This window comes from Hemitrygon akajei, chromosome 1 (genome assembly GCF_048418815.1).
Source record: "Hemitrygon akajei chromosome 1, sHemAka1.3, whole genome shotgun sequence".
NCBI lineage: Eukaryota > Metazoa > Chordata > Chondrichthyes > Myliobatiformes > Dasyatidae > Hemitrygon > Hemitrygon akajei.
The window spans coordinates 41967263-41994351 of NC_133124.1; the positions used below are offsets into that span (position 1 = coordinate 41967263).

Here is a 27089-nt window from a genome sequence, read left to right on the forward strand (position 1 = left end):
TTGGAACTTGCATATTTAGTGGGAATAATTCACTCTTATTAAAATTCAGTTTATAGCCAGAAAAGCTACTAAACTGAGCAAGCAAAGATAAAATAGCAGGAATAGATCTGTCAGGATCAGAGATGTATAGTAACAAATCATGAGCATATAGTGATAGCTTATATGTCCCTTCCCCACGGGTAATACCAAAAATGTTAGGTGAGTCACAAATAGCAATGATTAAGGGTTCCAAAGCAATGTCAAATAATAGAGGACTTAATGGACAGCCTTGCCTTGTGCCACGAAACAGCTGAAAAAAGGTAGTTCTTTGATTATTGGTAAGAACCGAAGCCAAAGGCTTATAATATATTAATTTAATCCATGATATAAATGTCGGGCTGAAGTTAAAATTCTGCAGTGTGTTAAATAAATATGGACATTCAACTCTGTCAAATGCTTTTTCAGCGTCTAAGAAAATGACACATTCTGGGATTCTAGATGAAGGAGTGTAAGCTATATTAATTAATTTTCTAATGTTAAAAGATGAATAACGATTTTTAATAAATCCGGTCTGGTCTTCAGAAATAATTTGAGGTAATATATTTTCCAATCTAGTGTCCAAAATTTTGATGAAAATCTTGGAATCCATATTCAGCAAAGATATAGGCCGATATGATACACTTTCAATAGGGTCTTTATCTTTTTTAAGAGTTAAAGAAATGGAGGCGTCATAAAAAGATTGTGGTAGTTTACCTACAGTTAATGCGTCCCTAAAAATTTTACATAACCAAGGAGAAAGTATATAAGAAAAAGATTTAAAGAATTCTGCAGCATAACTGTCTGGACCAGGGGCTTTACCTGAATTCATTGAAAAAAATAGCCTCTTTTATTTCGGTTTCCGTAATGGGTGCATCTAATGATACACAATCCTTGGCTGTTAATTTTGAGAAATTCAGTTTCCTTAAAAATTCAACCATTATAGAAGAATCATCAGAAAATTCTAATTGATATAGAGAGTTATAAAAGTCTTGAAAGGCATTATTTATCTCTTTATGATCAATCGTCAAAGTGCCATCTGGTTTACGAATCTTAATGATCTGCCGTTTAACCGAAGCAGTTTTCAATTGATTAGCCAATAATTTACTAGATTTGTCCCCATGTATATAAAACTAAGTCCTAGATTTAATTAACGCAACACACACAAAATGCTGGTGGAACACAGCAGGCCAGGCAGCATCTATAGGGAGAAGCACTGTCGACGTTTCAGGCCGAGACCCTAGGACTAACTGAAGGGAAAGATAGTAATGTTATGTAACCCCGTAACCAGGTAACTTATCAGCAAAGATAGATGGATCAGCTGAGTCGGATGCTACTATTTTCAAACGTTTTATTCAAAAAGGGGCACAAGCGTATGGTTAATACAAAACATTCAGATCATATACATCGTCAAAACTCAATCCAAAACACTGGTGTAATAATAATCAATCAGAAATAAGCTCTATAGTTGTCTAGGGGTAATACTGAGTCCAATTGAAATATAAAGAGTCACTCAGAAGTTTGCAGGCTTTTCCCTTTCGGGAACCGCTGGGGTTTTCACGTTGTAGAGAGAGAGAGATGATTTAGAAAAGATGAACACTTGCCCGTTGTCTTTGCAGAGCAAATCCTTGGAATCAGGGGAGCAGACTTCCCCGTTGTTCGTTAAAAGCAGTCTTTCGTTGGCTCTAGCCACAGATTCAAAATTTGGAATCTAACGCACGTGGCTTCCTTCAAAATGGCTTCCCGCTCCCACGGGAATCGGTATCGTGCTTCCTTGGTGTCTCCTTGGTGCGCCTGAGGGTCCCCTCCCTCAGACCCTCCTTTATACTTCTTCACGGGATCGCAGGTGATGTGATCTCTCTCTCTACCAGCCCACTTTGCCCGAGGGCTTTTCACGTGGTCTTCATGAGACAATAGTCAACGTCGCCTTTATTCTGCTTCTTGGGAGAACGTGGTCTTCTGCACGTCTCCCTCTCTCTCTCCCATTTTCCTGTGTCTACTCAGCACGTCTCTTTCTCTCTTGGGTCAGTTGACCCCCCCTCGACTAGGGCTCTTGCGATTCTCACAAAGGACGGGGCCGAGGGCATAACACCTCCCCCCATAGCAGATTTTTAACCAGCGGTTAAAAACAGGTTGGTACAGGACTTTTTTTTTTAATCTACATACTACACAAGCTTTTCTCTTCACAGAGTACTACTGTTATACATTCAAGTCAGTATCTAAACAGGTAACAAGTACAGTGCCCCTTTTCTTTAATACCTTAACCTCATGTGCCATACTAAAGTCTGGTAGCATCAAACTTCAGCTCAATACCCACCTTATTTATTTGCTTTCTTCAGCAACATAACTAAGGAGGTGTGATCTTAGCTTACATGCATCTACAAAAGTTCATGCAAAATACTAATTTTTTTATGTTACTTTCAAACTTAACAGTCAAGCTTCCATGGGTGTTGTCTTTATTATTCACATACTTTGTCAAAATCCCTTAAAACCGGCTTCTGCTATTTAAAAATCGCGTCCCCATTAACCCTCGCCTCTTTTCCGGTTAATTCCCTCGTGGTGATCTTGGGCACCCTGGCGAAATAGGCTTTCGCCTGCTCCTTTCATAGTAGTTATTTTATCAACGTGTTCCAAACTTAGACCATCTTCCGGGTTTCCACCCAATTCCTTAATTTTGTGCAATTTGTTATTTTTCTCTTCAGGACCCGTCATGCTATTAGTTTCCAATTTAAGATCTGCAAGCGATCCCGCTTTGTTCAGACAGCATGTCAAGTGCTGCCTGTTCACACCACACCCTTGCATAACAATAGCGTGTGGGGCCCCTTTACCTTCCAACTCAACCTGTAATTGATTCACAGGCTTTGTGGTACCAAGCCATTGTCTCTGTAGCCTGGTTGCTGCTTCTGATATCAGTCCAGCCTTTAAATTTTCTTCATTCAATTTGGGAACTACACATTCTCCTTTTCCTTCAATATTAATATTCACCTCACCAACTTGTAACCCACCTTCGAGCATAAACACCTGGGAACTCTCACTTCCCAAGGGTAACCCTTTTTTTCCCGAATCAAGTCTATCTGATCCAAAAGGACGGCCGTCTCGTCCAGCTGAGTCAAATACCTCCACTTCTTCCTGAGCTCCGTGACTAGGTTCAGCACCACGTGCATCCCCATCTTGGACACACTCAAACGGGACATTGGCCTCTTCCAGGCTTTCAACACCCGTACCTTTTTCAAATTCTAACGTCCCCCGATCCTTCCAGCTACTCTCTAGGCAGCCCCCCGTTGGGGAAGGCGCAACCCTGCGAGCTGAAACAACCTCCTCGGCCATTTCAGCTGACTTCTCCACAGCAAGGATACCCTTCCTCTCTAAGACTGCCCTCATTTCACTCTCGGGACCATCGAGAACATCTTTAGAACTCTCAACTTCTCCAAACAATTCTGCCAAACCAGACAGATCAACCACGTCCAACTCTGGACGTTTTAACAGCTTTATCCATTTCTCATCTTTATTTCCTACCTCTAGGACCTTTCTCTTCACTAAGGGGGGGGCTATCTCCTTACCCCCTTTCACTTTACTCCTTTCTGTTTTACCACCCTCTGAACCCTCGTGGTATAGGGTCGGTAAAAACGTCTTGGCCAATTCACTACTGGCCCGATTTAAACTGCTCTGGTTCTCAGCTGCTTTTCTCGACAGGCTGCAAGTGTCCGCGCATGCGGGATAGCTCGGGGACTCCATGGGCGGGGCCTCAACTATAAGGGCGGTTCCCATCTTCCCACCCGCGAGGTCATTACCCAAAAGGAGGTCCACGCCCTCCCCCGGTAACTCCGGCAGGACTCCTAGTTCCACAGGTCCCGACACCAATCGCAATCGAGAAGGACCCTATGCAAAGGCACGACCTCGGTCCGGTTCCCTATACCTCTCAGGGCTACCTCCCCCGTCCGAGGGCCGAATTTTAACACATTACGGCTAATTAACGATAGTTCCGCCCCCGTGTCTCTCCAAATTTGTACGGGGATGGGGGGGTCCCCTTCCCTCAAAGACACGGTTCCTTCGGAACTAAATGTCTCCCGCCCCTCCGGTATTCCATCTACCTGGGGCCCTCTTGTCCATTTCCTGATTACCACTGCACGCCCGATAGGGATCGCTGCTCTCTTCCTCTCTGGCTCCTTTCTCGGAGCAAAGCAGTTCGATGCGATATGACCCACCTTCCCACAATTAAAGCAGGTTAAACCAGAGGGTCTCCAGGTTTCCTGTCTGTTATCCTCACTTTTTCTGCTAGCTCCCGGTGGGATCTCCGCCTCAGCCGGTGGGCTTTCCCTACCATTCCGACGGTCTCTCGGGTAACTTTTTGGCGAGGAAAACTTTGTCTTGTGGGTTAGGGCATATTCATCTGCGACCCTAGCCATCTCTGAGATGGACTGATTCGTCCTCTCATTTAAATACATTCGGATCTCTTCCGGAACGCAACCTTTAAATTCCTCAATCAAAAATAACTCCCTGATACGCCCATAGTTCTCGGCCACCTTTTCAGCGGTGCACCAACGGTCCAAGAGCACACCCTTCTCATGGGCTAGCTCGGTATATGTTTGATTCCACCCTTTCCTTAAATTTCGGAACCTTTGTCTATACGCCTCAGGTACTAACTCGTAACCTCGGAGAATGGCCTCCTTTACTTGATCATAATTCCCGTCCCTTTCTGGGGGCAGCGCGGCATATACCCGCTGTGCCTTCCCTTGTAACACACTTTGTAACAACGCCACCCACTGCTCTCTGGGCCACTTTTGATTCACTGCCACCTTCTCAAAAATCAAGAAATAACTATCAACATCCGTCTCCTCGAACGGGGGGACCAACCTCAACGCCCGACTAATATCAAACCCCTCCTCTCTCTCTTCCCCTTGAGCTCTTCGCTCTTGCCTTCGCCTGTCCAGCTCCAATTCATGGCTCCTTTGTTTCTCTTTCTCTTCTGCTTCTACTTCTAGCTGCTTTAGCTGGAGCTCATGATCCCGTTTCATCTCTAATTCCTTTAGTTTGAACACATGCTCTCTTTCTGCAGCCTTTTCCCTCGCAGCTCTTTCCGTTGCCCTTTCAGCTCTTTCCGCAGCCTTCTCAGCTGCTTCTCCTTCTAGCTGCTTTACTTTAAGCTCATGGTCCAACCTTGCTTTCTCCAACTCTGCCTGATCTGTCCCACTCGCTAATCTCTTTTCGGGAATATTTTCCAAATCCTCAGCTGCAAACACCTTCTTCCCAACGTAATGCTGGTGTATGACCCTTCGCACTTCCTGCTTTTTCATTGCTGGCTTCACCGCTGTGAGGTCTAACGCCTGCGCCAAATTTACCAAGTCTGATTTTGTAGCCTTCCCTAGCGCCTCTACCGTCGGGTTTTCCATAAGTTCATCCACATCCATCTTTGCTGGTTTCCCGTCTGGCTACCTGCGTAACCAGATTTAAGTTTGGACTTACAGCCCGATTCACTGACCCTCCCGTTTGGTTTCAAATCCGGGACGAGAACCCCACTTGTTACGTAACCCCGTAACCAGGTAACTTATCAGCAAAGATAGATGGATCAGCTGAGTTGGATGCTACTATTTTCAAACGTTTTATTCAAAAAGGGGCACAAGCGTATGGTTAATACAAAACATTCAGATCATATACATCGTCAAAACTCAATCCAAAACACCGGTGTAATAATAATCAATCAGAAATAAGCTCTATAGTTGTCTAGGGGTAATACTGAGTCCAATTGAAATATAAAGAGTCACTCAGAAGTTTGCAGGCTTTTCCCTTTCGGGAACCGCTGGGGTTTTCACGTTGTAGAGAGAGATGATTTAGAAAAGATGAACACTTGCCCGTTGTTCGTTAAAAGCAGTCTTTCGTTGGCTCTAGCCACAGATTCAAAATTTGGAATCTAACGCACGTGGCTTCCTTCAAAATGGCTTCCCGCTCCCACGGGAATCGGTATCGTGCTTCCTTGGTGTCTCCTTGGTGCGTCTGAGGGTTCCCCCCCTCAGACCCTCCTTTATACTTCTTCACGAGATCGCAGGTGATGCGATCTCTCTCTCTACCAGCCCACTTTGCCCGAGGGCTTTTCACATGGTCTTCATGAGACAATAGTCAATGTCGCCTTTATTCTGCTTCTTGGGAGAACGTGGTCTTCCGCATGTCTCCCTCTCTCTCTCCCATTTTCTTGTGTCTATTCAGCACATCTCTTTCTCTCTTGGGTCATTTGACCCCCCCTTGACTAGGGCTCTTGCGATTCTCACAAAGGAGGGGGCCGAGGGCATAACAGTAAGAGATTTGAAAGTAGGAGGGGGAGGGGAAAATGCGAAATGATAGGAGAAGACCAGAAGGGGTGGGGTGAAGCTGAGAGCCAGAAAGGTGATTGGCAAAAGGGATACAGAGCTAGAGAAGGGAAAGGGATCATGGGACGGAAGGCCTAGGAAGAAAGAAAGGGGGAGGGGAGCACCAGAGGGAGATGGAGAACAGGCAGAGTGATGGGCAGAGAGAGAAAGAAAAAAAGGGAGGGGAAAAAAAAGAAGTAAATATATCAGGCATAGGGTTAGAAGGGGAAGAGGGGCATTAATGGAAGTTAGAGAAGTCAATGTTCATGCCATCAGGTTGGAGACTACCCAGCCGGTATATAAGGTGTTGTTCCTCCAACCTGAGTGTGGCTTCATCTTGACAGTAGAGGAGGCCATGGATAGACATATCAGAACGGGAATGGGACGTGGAATTAAAATGTGTAGCCACTGGGAGATCCTGCTTTCTCTGGCGGACAGACCGTAGGTGTTCAGCGAAATGGTCTCCCAGTCTGCGTCAGGTCTCACCAATATATAAAAGATTTAATTAACTGATTTTCAATCGAAGAGGATAATAACAAACTGCTCCATTTGAAGTTCAACTCTCTTTTTATAAAGTTCTTTACTGGGGTCACAGAGTAAGTCTTAACAATTTCTTTAATTTTATCAACCAACATGAGTATTTCAGTGTTAATTTGTTTTCTGACTTCAGCAGAGTATGAAATAATTTGTCCACGGATAAATGCTTTAAAAGTGTCCCATAATATTCCACTAGAAGTCTCTTCTGTGAAGTTTGTTGGAGGAAAAAAATCAATTTGTTGTTTAATAAAGTTGAGAAAGTCTGAATCCTGAAGTAAAGTAGAGTTGAACCGCCACGATTTAACACTTGAGGATGAATCTGTTGTCTTAATAGATAGCTTCAAAGGTGCATGATCGGAGATAGTAATAGAGTCATAGTTACAATCAATAACATCTGTAAGTAAACGATGATCAATAAAGAAATAGTCAATTCTTGAGTAATTATGATAAACATGAGAGAAATACAAAAATTCTTTATCCTTGGGGTGTAGAAATCACCAAATTTCAGAAATTCCGGAATCAACCATAAAGGAGTTCATGAGAGAGGCTGATTTATTTGGAAGAACCTGAATGGACTTAGATCTGTCCATCGAGGGATTTAAACAGCAGTTAAAATCCCCACCCATTATCAACATATACTCATTTAAATTAGGGAAGGATGTAAATAAACACTTAAAAAAATTTGGGACAATCAATATTCGGAGCATAAACATGAACTAAAACAACTTTTTGGTTAAAAAGTAAACCAGTAAGGAGCAAAAATCTACCTTGTGGGTCAGAAATTGTTTCATAATGTATAAAAGAGGTTGAGGAATCTATAAAAATAGAAATGCCTCTTACTTTAGCTTGAGAATTGGAATGATACTGTTGTCCCTTCCAAAACCTAAAAAAACATTGACTGTCCTCCTTCCTCACATGAGTCTCCTGTGCAAAAATAATATTAGCATTCATTCTGTGGAATACTTCAAATATTCTTTTTCTGTTTAATCGGATGATTTAAACTGTTTGTATTCCAAGAAACAAAGTTAATAATCTTATCCATATTGCTAATATTTATCGTTGTAAATGCACAAGGTTAAACAGAAAATAAACTCATGAATCTGTAAGAGGAGAGCAGGTTCAAAGAGGAACGGGAAGTTACGACAATTCAGCAATTTTGGTAGTTTCAAGTCAGCCCATGAAGGAAAAACTAAGCGAAAAGCAAAAGAGAAACCGCCTTCCCCCCCCCCCCCACCTATGAAAACCCAAGAAAAAGCCAGAGAGAGGCGAGCAGGCAAACTAACACTAATTTTACCCCCATCTCTCAAGACGGCGGCTCAGAAAAAAATGAAAAAAAAGACACAAACCACCCTTATTCAAAAAAAGTGAAGGGTTAGTATAACAGGAATAAAACTATAAAATTTTAAAAAGGACAAGATTAAGAAAGAAGAAAAAAACTAAACCATTAAAACCTAAAACAGGATAGCGTTAAACTAATATTTCGAAAGAAGACCAGCAGTCTTGTTCAGACACACCCGAACGGATGTGACGTGTCCAAGAACTGAGGTCTTATGGGAAGAAGAAACGACATCTTGGAAAGAAATTTTTTTTAAAAAGACTGAATACTTCAGCATAAAAGATTAAGAATATATTCAAACTTATAAACATTTAATTACGGTAGTAGCTTTTTTGCGATCTCTCTGGCGGGCGGGTTCTTCAAGAACTGAAATTCTTGCTTGTTGTTGAATTTCCGATTTAAGTGATTGAAGAATTGCGTCAACTGTCTTTAAAGTTTCATCAAGCAGAGAAAACTTTGGGCTGAGTTTATCATCCAATCTCTCATCCAGAAGTTTCCCGATTGCGTCCAGAGTTAACAGTTCTTTAGTTGGTCTTGCTTCTTTAGTTTCTCGTGATCTCCCAGCCATTTTGACGAGTTAAAAAAATAATTCAAAAAGTCGAAAAGTATATCTTAAATATCAACCGCTTTAGTGTAGGTATAAATAAGTCAGTTAGGGGGTGATTGCAGGTAAAAAAAAAAAGAGTAAAAGGATTGGAGCAATGCCTAATTAGGTCTCACCCCATGAGCACCATCTTGAGAGTTGTGCTGATTGAAAATCATGTCTGCTAGCTTTTAAATTGCATTCTGTGCTGAGTTTCCCTCATCTTCTAGCTTCTATAAAATATTCCCTGTCCTAAATTCTGTGACTGAAAGCCCACTGCTGTCTACCCGTAACTCTTCTGCTGATTTGTGTACATTCTGTGGGCATTCATATGCAGCATTTTGTGTCCCTTATGTCCCTTTTCAGCCCTGTTTTCCTTCCATCTTCTCTCTTTAACTTTTGTCAGCCTTGTATACTTTGACAACTTTGCATTTCTCTATCTCTTGCAACTAAGGAATTCCCATTCTCTTTCACACCACAATTGATAACTTTAATCTGCAGTTGTTTAGTCCCATACTCTGGAATCACATGCGTAACCCTTTCTGTCAATCCCTCTGCTCCTTCCAGAAGTCTGCAGAGCAGACTCAATGATCATTGAATAGCCTAATTCTGCTCCTATGTAAGCTCACATCTTAACTAAATTATCCCTCTTAAAATATTGTCCTTTATTTCCTTTGTAGTTTTATAAGCTGTGCCTCAAAAACGCTTCAGCATGTTTTCTGGTAAAGGTGCTCTGTAAATGCAAGTTGTATAGTTCGGCAAGTGCCGATTCCATCATAAGTTGAAACCAGCTATAATGTAAAAATGCAAATACGAGGAAACTGCAGATGCTGGAAATTCAAGCAACGCACACAAAATGCTGGTGGAACGCAGCAGGCCAAGGCAGCATCTATAAGAAGAAGTACAGTCCTGACGAAGGGTCTTGGCCCGAAACGTCGACTGTACTTTTTCCTATAGATGCTGCCTGGCCTGCTGCGTTCCACCAGCATTTTGTGTGTGTTACCAGGTATGTTGTGGTCTGAAAAGAATTTGGACAGACATCATCCAGTTCCTGAAAAGTAAATTTACTGTACAACATTATCTATAGATTGTTACAAATTGTTCAAAAGTTATAAAGCTGCATATTAGGAGGCATTATGCTTAGTATTCCATAAGACCATAAGACATAGGAGCAGGATTAGGCCATTTGGCCCATCGAGTCTGCTCAGCCATTTAGCTAATGTTCATGGTTTGATTATGTAAAGGCAGCCACGTTTCTGTTTCTGGCCATGTCCTGATTACTATCGAGTAGTCAGTTCGTAAAACAAAAAACATTCCATTTCCTAGTATTTACACTTTTCTTTTTGATCAGTAGAAAAAGATAAATGACCTGATGGTAAGGAGTAATAATTTTAGAAAGCACATCATTATATCTGATGACTTGTAACATTCACATTGTTTCCCTCTAGGAATATGGCAAAATCTCACCACTACCTTTGGAATTTTTTGTTCTCATTTCAGAATGTCACTACCTGTAGTCTTTTGTGCCCTCCTTCAATCTATTTGAATTCAACAAAGTAAACAAAGGTAGTTTTACAATTATTATTTTGTTTTAGAGTCGCTATCGAGAAATGCCTGAGCCAAAGTTTATGTATGGAAGTCATTATTCTTCCCCGGGTTATGTCCTGTTCTACCTTGTGAGAGCTGGTAAGGGTACATTTTTTCCTCATTGCTAGTCAATTCTCAGTTCTGCTTTTTTTTTAAGCATAAGGAGTTAAGATAACCACAAAATCTGATAATGATATGTGTTTTATGCCATCTGTGATTGTAAAAAAAAATCAAGCTGTACATCAAGTTTCAAGATCTTTGAAAAACTGTCTGGAAGAGGTGCTGTAGTTCGTCCTTTATGATATTTAACATCTGATTAGTTTTGTACTTTGTAAGCATGTCACCTTTTAAACTAAAGTTTGTATTGAGTACAAAAATGTAAATTTAGAGTTACAATATTACTATTCGCTAAAAACTGAAATTACCATTATTGGTGAATTAAGAACTAAAATGGAAATTGTTTGAAATCTGAATTCTTGATGATCAAATGCAAGCTTTATTAATCTCTAAAGACAGACATTTCAGAAAATTAAAGCAAGAGGAGAAATGGAAATATTATATAATATCACCATAGTCTTTTGTGACCTCCTTCAATCTATTTGAATTAAACTAAGTAAGCAAAGGTAGGTTTACAGTTATTCTTTTGTTTTAGAGTCGCTGTCGAGAAATGCCTGAACTAAAGTTCATGTATAGAAGCTACTATTCTTTCCCCCATTAAACACGAGTCCTGCAGAAGGGTTTCAGCCTGAAACGTCAACTGTACTGTACTGGAGTTCCTCCAGCATTTTGTGTGTGTTGCTTGGATTTCCAGCATCTGCAGATTTTCTCGTTTGTGATTAAGTATATATTGCTTGTAGCGGCAAAAACTAATCCAAAATCATAACAATTGCTGCTAGCCTCCAACCATCTTAGAGCCATTATACTTGCATGACGTGCCCTCAGCTCCAATGAAATGATTGTTTCAAAGAATCAAATCTTTTATTCAGTCCTTTATTAGCAAACATACAATCATGAAGCAGTATTGTGGTCAGCAAAGCCATGACCTCCGCTAGTCCAAAGCTGCAAACTACAAAAATAAGCAAGAATACGTAACTTGCACTCATGTGACTAGTTACCATAATAAACATAATAAAAGCTCAACGGAGAATACAAAGCAGATGGCGAATAGATGCATGGCTCCTACATTCCAGCCCCCCAATTATTATACTATATTAATTACAGCTACCTGCTATTAAGACACAGGAGACATGAAATCTCAACATTTACACAAATATCATCTTCTGGTAAGCAGTCTATCCTGGATTGTGCTCTTCTGTTAAATTAGGTTGTCTTTCTTGACTCGATCAGGAAAATCTGTCTTGAATCACTGCTACCAAAGCTCATCCAAAACTAAAGTCCCATTAGCAATCAACTCTGGACGAGCGTAGTCTCTTCCACTACCATGGTCTCCTTTAAGTGGTCCGTTAACAGTCCAAACTAACTTTGTTCTGATTGCGGAGTCCATCATTGACACTGCAAATCACTTGCAATGGCTCCGGTGCCTTGGGCACAGTCATCCCTATCAGCAGCTCAATTTCCAATTCAGTTTCTGTCAGATAAAGATGCTTCAGGTGAGACCATTCCTGAAGACCTCTGACAAAGAATGCTTCCTCTGTAGACAGGCATACATTCCTGTGTATGGACATTAGGTAGTTCACGATAGTTCTCACTGTCAAAGCCAGCCACTTCCAATTCTGAAACGAAATACCTACTCACAACCTTCTCTTGACCCATTTGATGTAAGAGAGTATGTGTTCCTTTTCCTGTCAGGGTGAGCTTGTTTATGAGGCTCGCTGTGCAGAACACTGCTGTACTTCCTTGATCGAGGAAAGCATAAGTAACCAGTCTTGTTACTCTTCTCGGGCTTCATCTAAAGTGCAATTATAGGGAGTTTACAATCATGATCACCAGGCCCTGTAAGACCATTGGATACTAGGGCAGTATTCACTGCTGTGTTTGCTTCAATCATGGTTTGTTTTAAATCTACACCCTTTTGATCATCTCCAGGCTCAGTTTCACTTTCCACAGTAGACACAGTAGTGGCAAAGCTACTTCTTTTAGCTTGGAAGCAAATTTGTGATCCAGTTTTGTTCACACCTTTATTGCCAGCAATAAATATATTTTATAAATAAAATGTATATTTTCCAAAACACTGGGTGTGTAACAATCTTCACTAGCCTTGCGATAAAGTCAACAATGTCAGTGAAAGTAACCTTACGGCTGTGCCTTTCTTAGATGATAAGAATGTAGGATAGAGGTCATACCTCATTCTTCTGAATTCCAGTGAGTACAGGCCCAGAGCCAACTAACCCTCCTCATATAACAAGTCTTTTAATCTGGTCTCATTTTCGTGCCACTTCTTTGCCCATTCTCCTAATCTGTCTAAGTACTTCTGTAGCCTCTCTGCTTCCTCAAAGCTACCTATTCTCCATCTACCTTTGTATCTACTGTAAACCTGGACACAAAGCCTTCAATTCCATCATCCAGATTGACATATAACATAAAAATAAGTGGTCCCAACACAGACCCCTATGGAACACTACTAGTCACCAGCAGCCAACCAGAAAAGGCTCCCTTTTATCCCATGCTTTGGCTCCTGCCAATGAAACAGTTCTGTATCCCCAAAACCGCATCTTAACAATTGACTCCAACATCTTCCCAACCACTGAGGTCAGACTGACTGGCTTATCATTTCCTTTCTTCTGCCTCTCTCCCTTGAGTGGAGTGACATTTGTAATTTTCCAGTTCTCTGGAACCATGCCAGAATATAGTGATTCTTGAAAGATCGCTATTAATGCCCTCACAATTTCTCCAGCTGCCTCTTTCAGAACATTGGGGAGTACACCATCTGGTCTAGCTGACTTATTTACCTTCAGACCTTTGTTTCTCAAGACTTTCTCCCTAGTCGTGGCAACTTCACACATTTCTGTCCCCGTACACTCTCAGACTTCCAGCATACTGCTGATGTTTTTCACAGTGAAGACTGATGCAAAATACTTATTCCTTTCTTCTGCCATTTCCTTGTCCCTATTACTACCTCTCCAGCATCATTTTCCAGTGGTCCGCAATCTACTCTCGTCACTCTTTTACACTTTATATATCTGAAGAGCTTTAGGTATCCTCTTTAATATTATTGGCTAGCTTACCTTTGTATTCCATGTTTTCTAAGTTGTATGACTTTTTAGTTGCCTTGTTTTTTAAAAGCTTCCCAATGCTCTAACTTCCCACTAAATTTTGCTCAATTTTATGTCCTCGCTTTAGCTTTTGTGTGGGGTTTGACTCTTTTGTAAGTCACTGTTTTGTCATCCTGCCTTTAGAATATTAATTCATCTTTGTGATGTATATATCCTGTGTCTTCCGAATTGCTCCCAGAAATTCCAGCCATTGCTGCTCTGCCATCATCCCTGCCAGTGTTCTTTTCCCATCAGTTTTAGCCAGCTACTCTCTCAGACCTCTGTAATTCCCTTTGCTCCACTAATGACTTCTGACTTGAGCTTCTCTTTCTCAAATTTCAGGGTGAATTCTATCATGTTATGATCACTGCATCCTTAAGGGTTCCTTTACCTTAAGCTCTGTAAGTTCATTGCACAATATCTAATTCAGAATAACTGATCTCTAGTGGGCTCAACCATGAGCAGCTCTAAATAGCCAAATCATAGGCATTCTAGAAATTTTTCCTCTTGGGTCCAGCACCAACCTGACTTTCCCAGTCTTATCTGCATGAAATCCCCCATGACTATAATAATATTGCCTTTTCCCCATGCATTTTCTATCTCTTGTTGTACTTTGTAGATCACATCTTTCCTACTGTTTGGTGCTCTGTGTATAACTCCCATCAGGGTCTTTTTACTCTTGCACTTTCTTACCTCTAGCTACAATGATTCAACACCTTCCGACCCTACATTATCTCTTTCTAACGATTTGATTTCACTTTTTACCATCAGAGCCACGCCACCTCCTCTGCCTATCTTTTGATGCAGTGTGTATCCTTAGACATTAAACTCCCATCTATAATCTTCTTTCAGCCATGATTCATTGAGCCCACAATGTCGTACATGCTAATCTGTAACTGTGCTACAAATTCATCTACCCTATTTGAATGCATGCAATATAGGGAACGTAACAGCTTCAGTCCTGTATTCACCCTTTTTGATTTTATCTGCATTTTACATTGTAGCTCATCTGACTGACTGCAATTTTGCTCTTTCATCAGACTCTCCTTGCTAGCAGTCACACCACACACTGCCTCTGCTTGTAATCCAACTACCTAATCCTCAGCACTATCACCAGTTCTCACCCCCCTGCCAAATTAGTTTAAACTCTCCCGAACAGCTCTAGCAAACATGCCTGCAAGGATATTGGTCCCCCTCGAGTTCAGGTGTAACCTGTCCCTTTCATACAGGTCATACTTTCCCCAATGCTCCATAAATCTGGCTCCCTGCCCCCTGCACCAGTTTCTCAGCCACACATTCATCTGCCAAATCATCCTATTCTTACTGGTGCGTGTCATGGGTAGCGATCCAGAGATTACTACACTGGAGGTCCTGTTTTTCAGCTTTCTACCTAGTACTCTAAAATCTCTCTTCAGGACCTACTCACCTTTTCTACCCATGTCATTGGTGCCAATATATACTAAGACTTCTGGCTGTTCATCCTCCACCTCTAGAATGCTGTGGACCCAATCAGAGATATCCCTGACCCTGGCAGTCGAGAGGCAACATACCATCCAGGTGTCTCTGTTATGTCCACAGAGTCTCTTCTCTGTTCCTCTGACTATGGAATCTCCAGTCATCACTGCATCCTCTTCATCTCTCTTCACTTTTGAGTCACAGCACCAGACTCATTACCAAAAACCCTGTCACTGCTGCTCCCCCCAGTAGGTTGTCCCCTTCAACATTATCTAAAGTGGTATACTTATTATTGAGGGAAACAGCCACAGAGGTACTCTGCACCGGCTGTCCATTTCCCTTTCTTCTGGCCTGCCTCCTGCAACCTAGGAGTGATTACCTTTCTGTAGTGCCTACCTATCACCTCCTCGTTCTCCAATATAAGCTGAAGGTCTACGAGCTGCAGCTCCATTTCCTAAATATGTTCTCTGAGCAGCTGCATTCGGTGCACCTGGAGCAGGTGTGGTTATCTGGGAGATTCCCTCATCTCCCACATATAATAAAACACTGCCCTTGGAGCCATTCTCACTGCACTACTATGCTCTAACAGACGAGGAATGAAGAATTAAGACGAAAAAGAAAAACTTACCAGATACTTCATACACTGCCGACCTCCATTCTTTCTACAAAGTTCATTGGGCAATTTATTTACGACACTCTTCATATTAGCAGGCATGTTCAACTCGTGCATGGCCTGTACATCTTCCATAGCATTTTAACAAGTTCTAAGAAAAAGGCTGTAGTCTGGAATAGCTTTCACATCTTCTGATTTGATATGTGGCCAAGAAGGAGCCTTTTCCATGTTGGCTACAGCAATTTTGTGCTCGTCACCAGAATGTTCCTATAGTAAAGCTTAGGCCTTTAGATAGACTGGTCCCAAGCTGCAAACTTTTATGAAATAAGCAAGAACATGTAACTTATTCCCTTCACTTTAACAATACCCCCATTATTGTGACTAGTTATCATTATAACAGCGCAACACAGAATACAAAGCAGATAGAGAGCAGATACAGTACATGGCTCCTACATTGCCATTCCCTTCATTCATTTTGTGTGGTTACTCATTAGTAATGATTTACACCTAGACACATGGGACTATCACCAGTTGCAAATACCCATTTAAGCTATATACCAGTCTTGCTAAGAAGTAGACTGCTCTCTCCAAGATCACAGAGCCAAATGCAACCCTTTCTCAGTGGCATTATGGAAGGGTCATCTCTACAGTGAATGCTGCAGTTCAGTAATGTGACTCAAAGGCATTTGGGGATGGACAATAAATGCTGGTCTTGCCAATAATGCCTGAACCCAGTGAATTTTAGAGAAATTGATTAAGCATTTAGAACTTCTCATTCGTGGCCTGAAGCCCTGTTGTCTCAATATGCTTTCCCCACTGTGCTATTTTTATTCACTACAAAGCAGTACATATTACATAGTAGGTGTGCAGAGTTTTTCTACAAATTTTCCTGGTGAGTTAGACTCCCATGTCTTTTTAACTTGCTTGCTCAGATTAGCTACATTTTGTGAAACAGTTACTACTTGTAATTTCTCTGGAATGTTCCAGTGCATATCAATGATTAAAACAAATTAATTTACAATTTAAATATTTAAAAGGCTCCCAATTCTGGAGGCTTGAAATGGAAACTGAGAAGGCAAGGATAACACAGCCAGCACAAAATATTACCTGGTGTATTCTCTTTTAAAAATGCAGTCAGACATGCTAGAACATGGCAGCAATTTACATTTCTAAAAACTATTTATGAAGATTTTTTTGAGAGTCAACTTATTGTGTTTTTATTTCAGCCCCTGAATACATGCTGTGTTTACAAAATGGAAAATTTGACAATGCTGATAGAATGTTCAACAGGTTTGTTTTAATACAGTACTTCAATCAATCTGATTTGTCGTTAACCAAAGATTTGAGTGAAATAATGTATGATATATACTCAATAAATGCCTGTGCTACATTAAGTTTTGCAGAGACGTGGAAAAATTGTTTAGAAGGAGCCACAGACTTCAAAGAGGTAACAGATGAACTCTTGTATGTTATTCAGACAATAAAGTATTTGTATTGCCAACTAGGTTATAAATCATTTTCACTTTTCACTTATCAGTTGATACCAGAGTTTTATGGCACAAGTTCCAGCTTCATTGTGAACAGTTTGAAGTTAGATCTTGGAACGAGGCAAGGAGGGCAGGCAGTAGATTCTGTGGAACTTCCACCATGGGCGTCAGGTAATTAAATCTGTTGGATTAAGATGTTTATGCTATTCCAAATAGCAGGGTTCATTTGTATTTCACTGCATTTTTACCCATAGAACTTGCATTAAGAGCAAAAGACCAGGAGACGTAGAAGCAGAATTAGGCCATTTGGCCCATTGAATCTGCTCCATAATTCAATCATGGCTGAGACTTTTTTTTAACCCCACTCTCTGCTTTCTCTCCGTAACCTTTGATGCCTTGGCCAATCAAGAACTTAATGATCTCTGCCTTAAATACACCCAATGACCTCATCTCCACTACTGCCTATGGTAGCAAATTCCACAAATTCACCACCCTCTGGCTAAAGAAATTTCTCTGCATCTCTATTTTAAATGAACACCACTCTATCCTGAGGCTGTGCCCTCTTGCCTTAGACTGCCCAACCATGGGAAACATGCTTTCCACATTACTCTGTCTTGGCCTTTCAACATTCAAAACGTTCCAATGAGATCCCCTCTCCTCCTTCTAAATTCCAGCAAGTACAGGCCCAGAGCCATCAAACATCCCTCATATGACAACCCTTTCATCTCTGGAATCATCCTTATAAACCTCTGAATCCTCTCCAATGCTAGCACATCTTTTCTTAGGTAAGGAGCCAAAACCTGTTCACAATACTCAAGGTGAGGCCTCACCAGGGCCTTATAAAGCTTCAGCATCACATCTCTGTACTTGTATTCTAGACCTCTTGAAATGAATGCTAACATTGCATTTGCCTTCCTCACTACTGACGCTAGCTGCAAGTTAATCTTTAGGGTGTCCTGCACAAAGGCTCTCAAGCCCTTTGCATCTCAGATATTTGGATTTTGTCCTCATTTAGAGAATAGTCTGCATATTTATTTCTTCTACCAAGTGTATGGCCATGCATTTTTCAACATTGTATTTCATTTGCTACTTCCTTGCCCATTCTCCTAACCTGCCTAAGTCCTTCTGTAGAGTTAGTGTTTCCTCAACACTACCTGCCTCTCCACCAATCTTTGTATCATCTGCAAATTTGGCAACATATCCATCTATTCCATCATTTAAATCATTGATATACAGCACAAAAAGAAGCAGTCCCAGCACCAACCCCTGCAGAACACCACTAGTCACAGGCAGCTAACCAGAAAAGGATCCTTTTATTCCCACTTGCTGCCTCCTACCAATCAGCCAATGCTCTAACCATGCTAGTAACTTTGTAATACCATAGGCTCTTAACTTGGTAAGCAGCCTCATGTGTGGCACCTTGTCAAAGGCCTTCTGAAAATCCAAATATACAACATCTACTACACCCCCTTTATCCTACTTGTAATCTCCTCAACAAATTTCAACAAGATCGTCAGGCAAAAGTTTCCCTCTCTTGTCTTGTGTCACCATAAACTTATCCTTAACAATTGACTCAAACACATTCCCAGTCACTGAGGTCAGGTTAACTGGTCTACAATTTCCTTTCTGCTACCTCCTTCCCTTCTTAAAGAGTGGAGTGACATTTGCAGTTCTTCAGTCCTCTGGAACCATGCCAGAGTCCAATGATTCTGGAAAGATCATTACTAATGCCATCGCAATCTCTATTACTACCTCTTTCAGAACCCTGGGGTGCAGTTCATCTGGTCTGGGTGACTTATGTACCTTTAGGTCTTTAAGCTTTTTGAGCCACCTTCTCCCTAATAATAGTAACTGCACTCACTTCTGTTCCCTCACACTCTTCAACACCTGATACAGTGCTAGTGTCTTCAACAGTGAAAACTGATGGAAGATACTCCTTTAGTTCATCTGCCTTCTCCTTGACCCCTTTAATATTTCTGTGGCCTCATTTTCTAGTGTTCTAATATTCATTCTCAATTATCAAGGCGGATAGAAAAATTTTTCAAAGTTTTTCTATCCGCCTTGATAATTGTTTGCTAGCTTGCTTTCACATTACATATTTTCCATCCTAATGATTCTTTTAGTTGCTTTCAGTAGGTTTTAAAGGCTTCCCAATCTTCTGTCTTCCCACTCATTTTTGCATTGTTGTATGCTTCCCTCTTTTGCTTTTACGTTAGCTTTCATTTCCCTTGTCAGCCATGGTTGTACTATTTTGCCACTTGAGTATTTGGTCATTTTTGGAATACATCTATCCTGCACCTTCCTCATTTTCCCCAGAAACTAAAGCCATTGCCGTTTTGCTGTCATTCCTGCCAGCATCTCCTTCCAATCTACTTTGGCCAACTCCTCTCTCTTACCACTGTAATTTTCTTTACTCCACTGAAATACTACATCAGACGTTACTCCATTTTTGTGGATTCAAAGGGAGTTGAGAATGGTGTGACCATGCACACAACCCATAATTTATAGTAATCAAAGTGCCAACCAGCTTATCAAAACCGAGGGATAGAATGGAATGGATACTAAAGCTTGGGATCAGATGGAGAAACCAAAGCTTATGAGGAAATCGGAGCAACTGAGGGAAACCTACCTGGCCAGAAGGAGAACATTAAAAAAACTTCACAAAATCAGCACAAGGTCAGATTGAACCTGAACTGATGAACCTATGAGGCAACCGTAATACCAAATGTAATATTGTTCTATGTTATTGAACCTTTTAAAATAAAGCAATTGATTTGAGCTTGATAGCTGACAATCTCCAGCCAAGTTGAACTCTATTAATAAATGCTTAGTTCACCCATGCTACCAGCAGATAAAGTAATATTAATATCTGGCTGTGCATATGCTCAAGATTTGAATGCAACAATTAAAATGTTAAATATTAAAAGTGATGAGGGGAGCATTGTTTTATTCTCAGTATCGAAATTGTGCTAAACTGAGTTTAGCATGTACTCAGAAGATGCAAAAAAAATATACTTATCATTCAGCAACAGAAATACGTGAAGCTGATCCATTCAAACATTTCTTTGTTGCATTTCAGAATCATGTTTATTCTGACTCCTAACTTCATTCTAAAGCAAAAATCATTCTAAAATTATTCTAAATTTGTATTGCATGTATTCAAAAATTCTGGGCACGGCAATTTCTTAGAAGTAGCATTTGTTGAATCATAACTTTTCCAAGATGTGCACTGTGCAATGATGACTAATATCAATGCCTGATGTTTTCAATCAAAGTTCAGGATTAAACTTAAACTTGCCTCAGTTTATGATGAGGCCAAATGAAGCATAGTACTAATATTGATGATGCATTTCTTGTTATCACATTAAGTATTGCTTGCATTGAATAAGTTTGCAACCATAAAACAGAAAAGTCAAGAAAATTGTGTGTCTGATGGGTGATTAATTCAACACAATTAAATTGCATTACTGATTTTAATGTGGTTAAACTGAGTTAAAATTAATTGTGTCCTTTAGATCCTGATGACTTTTTGCAGAAGAACAGGGAAGCATTAGAGAGCCAGTATGTTTCTGAACATCTACACGAGTGGATTGACCTAATATTTGGCTACAAGCAAAGGGGAAGTGAAGCCATTGCGGCCTACAATGGTAAATCTTTCTAGCATTGTAAAATAGTACTAATTTTTGAATTATGATGAGTTCAAAACCAAGGGATAGAATGGAATGGATGCTAAAGCTTGGGAAGAGATTGAGAAACCAATGGGGTAAAAGAAACACAGATATACAAAAGTCCTACAGAAATACTCCTGCTGATTCCATAATTTTCACACTATTTTCCTTGATCACAATACTTTCAAACTGATACATTTGAAAATAAATGAGTTTATCTATAACTATATATTTTTGCACATACTTCAAAAGGAAGCCTATTGTTCTTACAATATTAATTACAACTTGAGGCTCAATAAGGCATTTCCGGCTTCAGTGACATAGACTGATACTGTTTATGAATCCTTATTCTCAATCAAATAATGATTAGTAATGTAACTTTATCTAGGGATCTCGTTCAAATATACAGCACTGTGTAAAAGTCTTTGGCAACCTAGATTTTTTATATTAATTTTGATTTGGATTTTTTTTGTCTTCTGCAGTCAGTTGAACACAACAAATGTTAAATTTCCAAACATTCATTTTCCAAAGGATTAAATGTTACAGGGAAATTTTTGTATTCCTTTAAAGAAAGTAACATATTCATTAATAGACTACTTATCAAATAAAAGCTTGTTTACTTCCTAGGTATATAGCCCAGTGCATGATTAAACAAAGGTTGCTAATGATCAATGGCATATGAGTTGAATGAACTAATATAATTAACTGAAACAGAAACCGGTTAGAAGGAATCAAACCGGGAAAAGACCAACCAAACTAACAAGTGAGAGTGTGGCAGATGTGACAGTTCCTTCAAATCATCAATTCTTACACTATAGCAAGGGTAACCATAGCAACAAGACATAAGGTGGTCATCCTGCATCAGCAAGGTGTCTCCCAAGCAGAAATTTTGTGGCAGACAAGAGTTTAAAGATGTGCTGTCCAAGCTCTTCTGAAGAAGGACAAAGAAATGGGCAAGGATGAGGGCTAGAAACATAGTGGTCGGCCACGGAAACTGAGTGCAGTGGATGAGAGATACATCAAACTGACATCTCTCCTAAATCGGGTGAGGTCCAGCAGTGCTATAGGTGCTGAACTCACAGAAATCACCAGAACCCTTCTACAGTCTAGAGAAAAGTCTTGTCAGAAGTGGCCTTCATGGAACAGTTGGCTGCTTATAAGCCGTTCCTCCAAAGTAGAAACAAAGCCAAGAGATTCATGTACACAGAAAAACACAATGATTTAGGCGCTGAACAATGGCAGCCATTGCTTTGGACTGGTGAGCCAAAATTTGAAATTATTGGCTCACATGCGAGGCAGTTTGTCCGTAGAAGAGCTGGAAAGCACTACGGGAATGAACGTCTGCAGCCATCAGTGAAGGACAGTGGAAGTTCCCAGCAGGTTTGGGGCTGCATTTTTGCAAATGGAGTTGGTGATCTGATCAGAATTAATGGAATCCTCATTGCTGTGAAGTACAAGCAGATTCTCATCCATCACTCAATAAATACCATCAGGGAGCTGTCTGATCGGTTCCAACTTCATTCTGCAGCAGGACAATGATCCCAAGCACACAGCCAAGGTCATAAATAACTATCTTCAGCGAAAAGAAGAACAAGGAGTTATGCAACTGATGGTATGGCCTCCATGGAGCCCTGATCTCAACATCATTAAGGCTGTCTGGGATTACCTGGAGAGACACAAGAAAGCGAGACATCCAAAGACAGCAGAAGAACTGTGGCAGGTTCTCCAAGATGCTTGGGACAACCTGCCAGCTGATTTTCTTATAAAACTGCACGACAGTGTACCTAAGAGAATTGGTGCAGTTTTAAAGGCGCAAAGAATGGTCACACCAAATATTGATTTGATTTCGTTTTTACTTTTCTTTATAATAAATCTTTTGATATTCTAAAAACTTTTCATTTCAATATTTTTGAAAGCACCTTCTCTTTCATGTGTTTACATGTGATTTTTTTTACATGTGCCTAAGACTTTTACGCAGTACTGTATATTTTTATAATTTCCTCTCTACAATAAAATGAATCTTTTGTACTCCTGCAGATATTGATGTACTGTTAGACCAAGTGAATTAGAAGTGTTATTTCTTTCAAAAATTTTCTACATTGTGGTTAGTATCAGTTGCATTTTAAATGGAAATTCAAAAACTTGTTCAGTGTCGAATAAATTTAGGAATGTAATTTTAAGTTTCTCTACCAAGTAATCTAAATTAATTAATTACAAATATAAAACACAAAATAATTGATTGCATAAATATACACCCTCTTCAAGTCAATATTTAGTAGACGCACCTTTGGCAGCAACTACATACAGCCTTGAGACTGTGTGGATAAGTCTCTATCAGCTGCGCACATCTGGACACAGCAATTTTCCCCCATTCTTCTTTGCAAAACTGCTCAAGTTCTGTCAGATTGCATGGGGATCATGAGTGAACAGACCAATTGTGAATTTGTGGCTGAACTTGAAAAGGGCTTAGGTCTGGACTCTGACTTGGCCACTCCAGAGCATTAACATTAAGCTTTTGCTTTATACTTGGAATCGTCTGCTGGAAAACAAATCTTCTCCAAAGTCGTAGTTCTTTTGCACACTGCATCAGGTTTTCCTCCAGGATTTCTCTGTATTTTGCTGCATTCATTTTACCCTCTACCTTCCCAAGCCTTCCAGGGCCTGCTGCAGTGACATATCGCCACAGTGTGATGCAGCCACCACAATGCTTCATGGTAGGGATGGTGTATTTTTGATGATTTGCAGTGTTTGGCGTTTAGTCTGATGGCCAAAAAGCATAATTTTGGTTTCATCAGACCATAGACCCCTCTTTTCAGCCGACTTCAGAGTCTCCCACATGCATTTATGCAAACTCTAGCCGAGATTTCATTTGAGTTTTTTTCAACAGTGGCTTTCCCTTTGCCACTCAGCTGCGACTGGTGAAGTACCCAGGCAACAGTTACTGTATGCGCAGTCTCTCCCATATCAGCCACTGAAGCTTGTAACTCCTCCAGAGTTGCCATAGGTCTCTTGGTGACCTCTCTCACTAGTCCCCTTCTTACACAGTCACTCAGGTTTTGAGGACTACCTCCTCTAGGCAGATTTACAGCTGTGCCATATTCCTTCCATTTCTTGATGATTGATTCAACTATACCCCAAGGGATATTCAGTGACTTGGAAATTTTCTTGTATCCACCTCCTGACTTGTGCTTTTCAATATCCTTTTCGCAGAGTTGTTTGGAGTGTTCTTTTGTCTTCATGGTGTAGTTTTTACCAAGATACTGACTCACCAGCATTTGGACCTTCCAGATACAGGTGTATTTTACCACGATCAATTGAAACACCTTGACTGCACACAGGTCTCCAAAGACAGATCTCCACTTAATTAATCATGTAACTTCTAAAGCCAACTGACTGCGCCAGTGACGATTTGGTGTGTCATATTAAAGAGGGTGAACACTTAAGCAATCAATTACTTTGTGTTTTATATTTGTAATTAATTTAGATCACTTTGTAGAGATCTGTTTTCACTTTGACACGAAAGAGTCTTTTTCTGTTGAAAAGCCAATTAAATCTACTGTAATTCAGTGTTGTAAAACAAAACATGAAAACTTACAAGGGGACTGAATACTTTTTTATAGGCACTGTAGCTCAGTAATCTTGAGGACTTCACGATGCATGATGAATTGTTTAATTCTTCGGTCACAGGTCATTTTAAAATTAATTAAATTTTGGGTATTTTAATTTATTCTGCATGTCAAGCTAGTATCCAAACTGACTAATCTCTGATGAGAGACACAAACCAGTTTGGATACTATTTTTGGCATTCATTGGCAAAAAGATACCATCATTTTGTCGTGGGTTTAATATGTCTTCAGAATATGTATTCATACAAATAGCTGGCAGCTTAATGTTCATGGGAACTGCATTGTCTTGTCCCTTGTTAATTCCTTTTAATTGTATTTAAATTGTTTCTTTGTTAACTGTTATTGCTTATATTTGCTACCGTGAAAGTGTATTCCTGATGGGAGCCTTGTGAAAACAGCTTAAATTTCTTTGCTAATCCAGTTATAAACAAACCTTCTGAGGACTAAATGTCTTCTGGGGGGAGGGTGAGGGCAGTAAAGAATAAATGAAAAGTGGGCAGGTGAGGAAAAGGAAAAGTCTTGGATTTGAGATAAGGAGAGAAATAAAAATATTCAAAACATTTACAAGTCGCTTGAGAAATAAATAGGATATGTAATGCCAAAGAACTTGATGGAATTTCTGATTGGCAGAGATTGCTGAAATATGATGCTACAAAGAAAGATGAGACTGCATTGAAAATTAACTAATCTTTCTTCATCAATGTTTTATTAGATCCAACAAGAATTGGCTTCTTAGAGTAGTTGATGCTAGAATCTAACTGATGAATCTGAACATAAAAGAGAAACTTGATTTTTCAATTATTTATTTGAGTGTTCAAGTTAATTGCCTTCAACTTTAGGGAAAAAATTGAAAGATTAAATGTCCAGAAAAAGAACTAACTGAAATTTCACTTTGTTGCAGTGTTTCATCCTTTGACCTATGAAGGAGGAGTTGACTGGGACAGGTACTGAAATTGAAACCTGCTTTATTTCACTCATCAGTTAAAGCATCAGGATGAAGGATGTAGTTTAAAGTGTACCTGAAAATCTTAACTTTCATTTATAAGTCACAATGCATTACTGAGATCAATTAACTGTCTTACAATCTCTTGTCTTCAGCATTGAAGATCCAAATCAGAAGATAGCAATGCTAACTCAGATCCTAGAGTTTGGACAGACTCCAAAACAGTTATTCAGCAGTCCACATCCTCAAAGAATAACGCCAAAATTTCAGAATCTTTCCAGGGGATACAGTCGTGGTACTTCTCTGACAGAGTTGTCTCCAGGTAATGTTCTGAGACAAATAAGCTTTGGATGTACAGTTGATTCCAGTTAATTGGGACACTTTGGGACCAGAACATTTTGGTCAATTAAGCAGCTCCCCCAGTTAGCCAAAGTTTCATTGAAATGTTAATCGGAGTAACAAATTATGTATTTTAATGAGAAATGCCGAACAAATTAGAACACTACCAATAGTACTACAGTAGTATAAAACTAGATTACTTCCTAATAGTAATTGACAGAGGAATTTATCCAGTGTATGCAAAGGAAAAGATCAATGTGGACACCTAGTGCAAATATTTGACTACTTTCAATGCTATCAATGATTGCATCTTCCAAATCCTCATTTTCATTGTAACATTCAAGATGATCACTGGTACCTTCAAATTCTCTGTAGTCCCTAATCTGTTGAAGTAGTGAATTGTTTCATTTTCACTCCTGCCATTTTTGGCATCTCTAAGTCTGAATGTTTGAAACTGCAGTGAACAAAACAGTTTTGAATTGTCTAAATGCTTCCTCACTAAAATCACTGCTTTTTCAACACAAACACACATGACTGACACTAGTTAGAACCTATTCGGCAACAGTCTGCTGCCCCAATTAAGCAAGATAGAGTCCCCAGTAAACAAAGGGAAACCCAGCAATTTTCTTGATTAGTTTTAATTCTTTAAGAATTGGTCCAAATAAGTAGCTGCCCTGGTAAACTGATGGCCCAGGTAACTGGAATCCTCAGTATCTACTCCACATCAGTAATGACAGAGTTATTATGGCATAAGAGTTTCTTTTAATGTAGTATATTTGCTTGAAATTTAAGGTGCATGTAAATCAGCTGGTAATGTATATCACAAACAAGATAGAATGGCATGTTGTGTCTGCTAGTCAGATGGAAAAGGTTTTGTTTACCACCAGAGAACATCACAGAAGCAAGCTGTTTGACTGGTTAGTCCATTCAGCAATCATGCTCCAGATTATTCCTCTCTAATGCACTTAAGTTCATCCTTGAATGAAATCCTTCTTTCTAATGTCCATCATATGTTTACCTTAATGTTGTTACGATAGTCACTTCAACTATTTCTAGTGGTAGAAAGAAAAATGTATTCTAAATTCTAACTAGCTTCTGTGTAAAGGTAGTTCTGTTAGCAATTGTTAATTGTTTTATTATTGTCGAGACACAATGAAGCACTTTTGTTTGCATGCCATCCAGAGGATTGTGTGCATCGAGGTAGTACCAAAGGTTTAAAAAACCACACACACAATGGAGAATATAGTGTTAGAGTTACAGAACAAGTACAATGCAAGTAGGTAAATAGAGTACAAGGGCCATGATGAGGCAGATAAAGAGTTCATCTTTACCATATACGCATTCATA

The 27089-nt window shown here is 40.0% G+C and overlaps 1 protein-coding gene across 3 annotated transcripts in view; it reads left to right on the forward strand.

Moving 5' to 3' along the window:
* Positions 1-27089, forward strand: part of nsmaf (neutral sphingomyelinase (N-SMase) activation associated factor) — a 170037-nt gene that overhangs the window by 82158 nt on the left and 60790 nt on the right. For all 3 annotated transcript variants that reach the window (XM_073041906.1, XM_073041910.1, XM_073041913.1), the window contains 7 exons: positions 10408-10498; positions 16906-16969; positions 17075-17126; positions 17217-17337; positions 20682-20813; positions 25362-25404; positions 25559-25725. In XM_073041906.1, coding sequence (XP_072898007.1) covers positions 10408-10498; positions 16906-16969; positions 17075-17126; positions 17217-17337; positions 20682-20813; positions 25362-25404; positions 25559-25725 — 670 coding nt within the window. The remainder of the gene's footprint in view (positions 1-10407; positions 10499-16905; positions 16970-17074; positions 17127-17216; positions 17338-20681; positions 20814-25361; positions 25405-25558; positions 25726-27089) is intronic.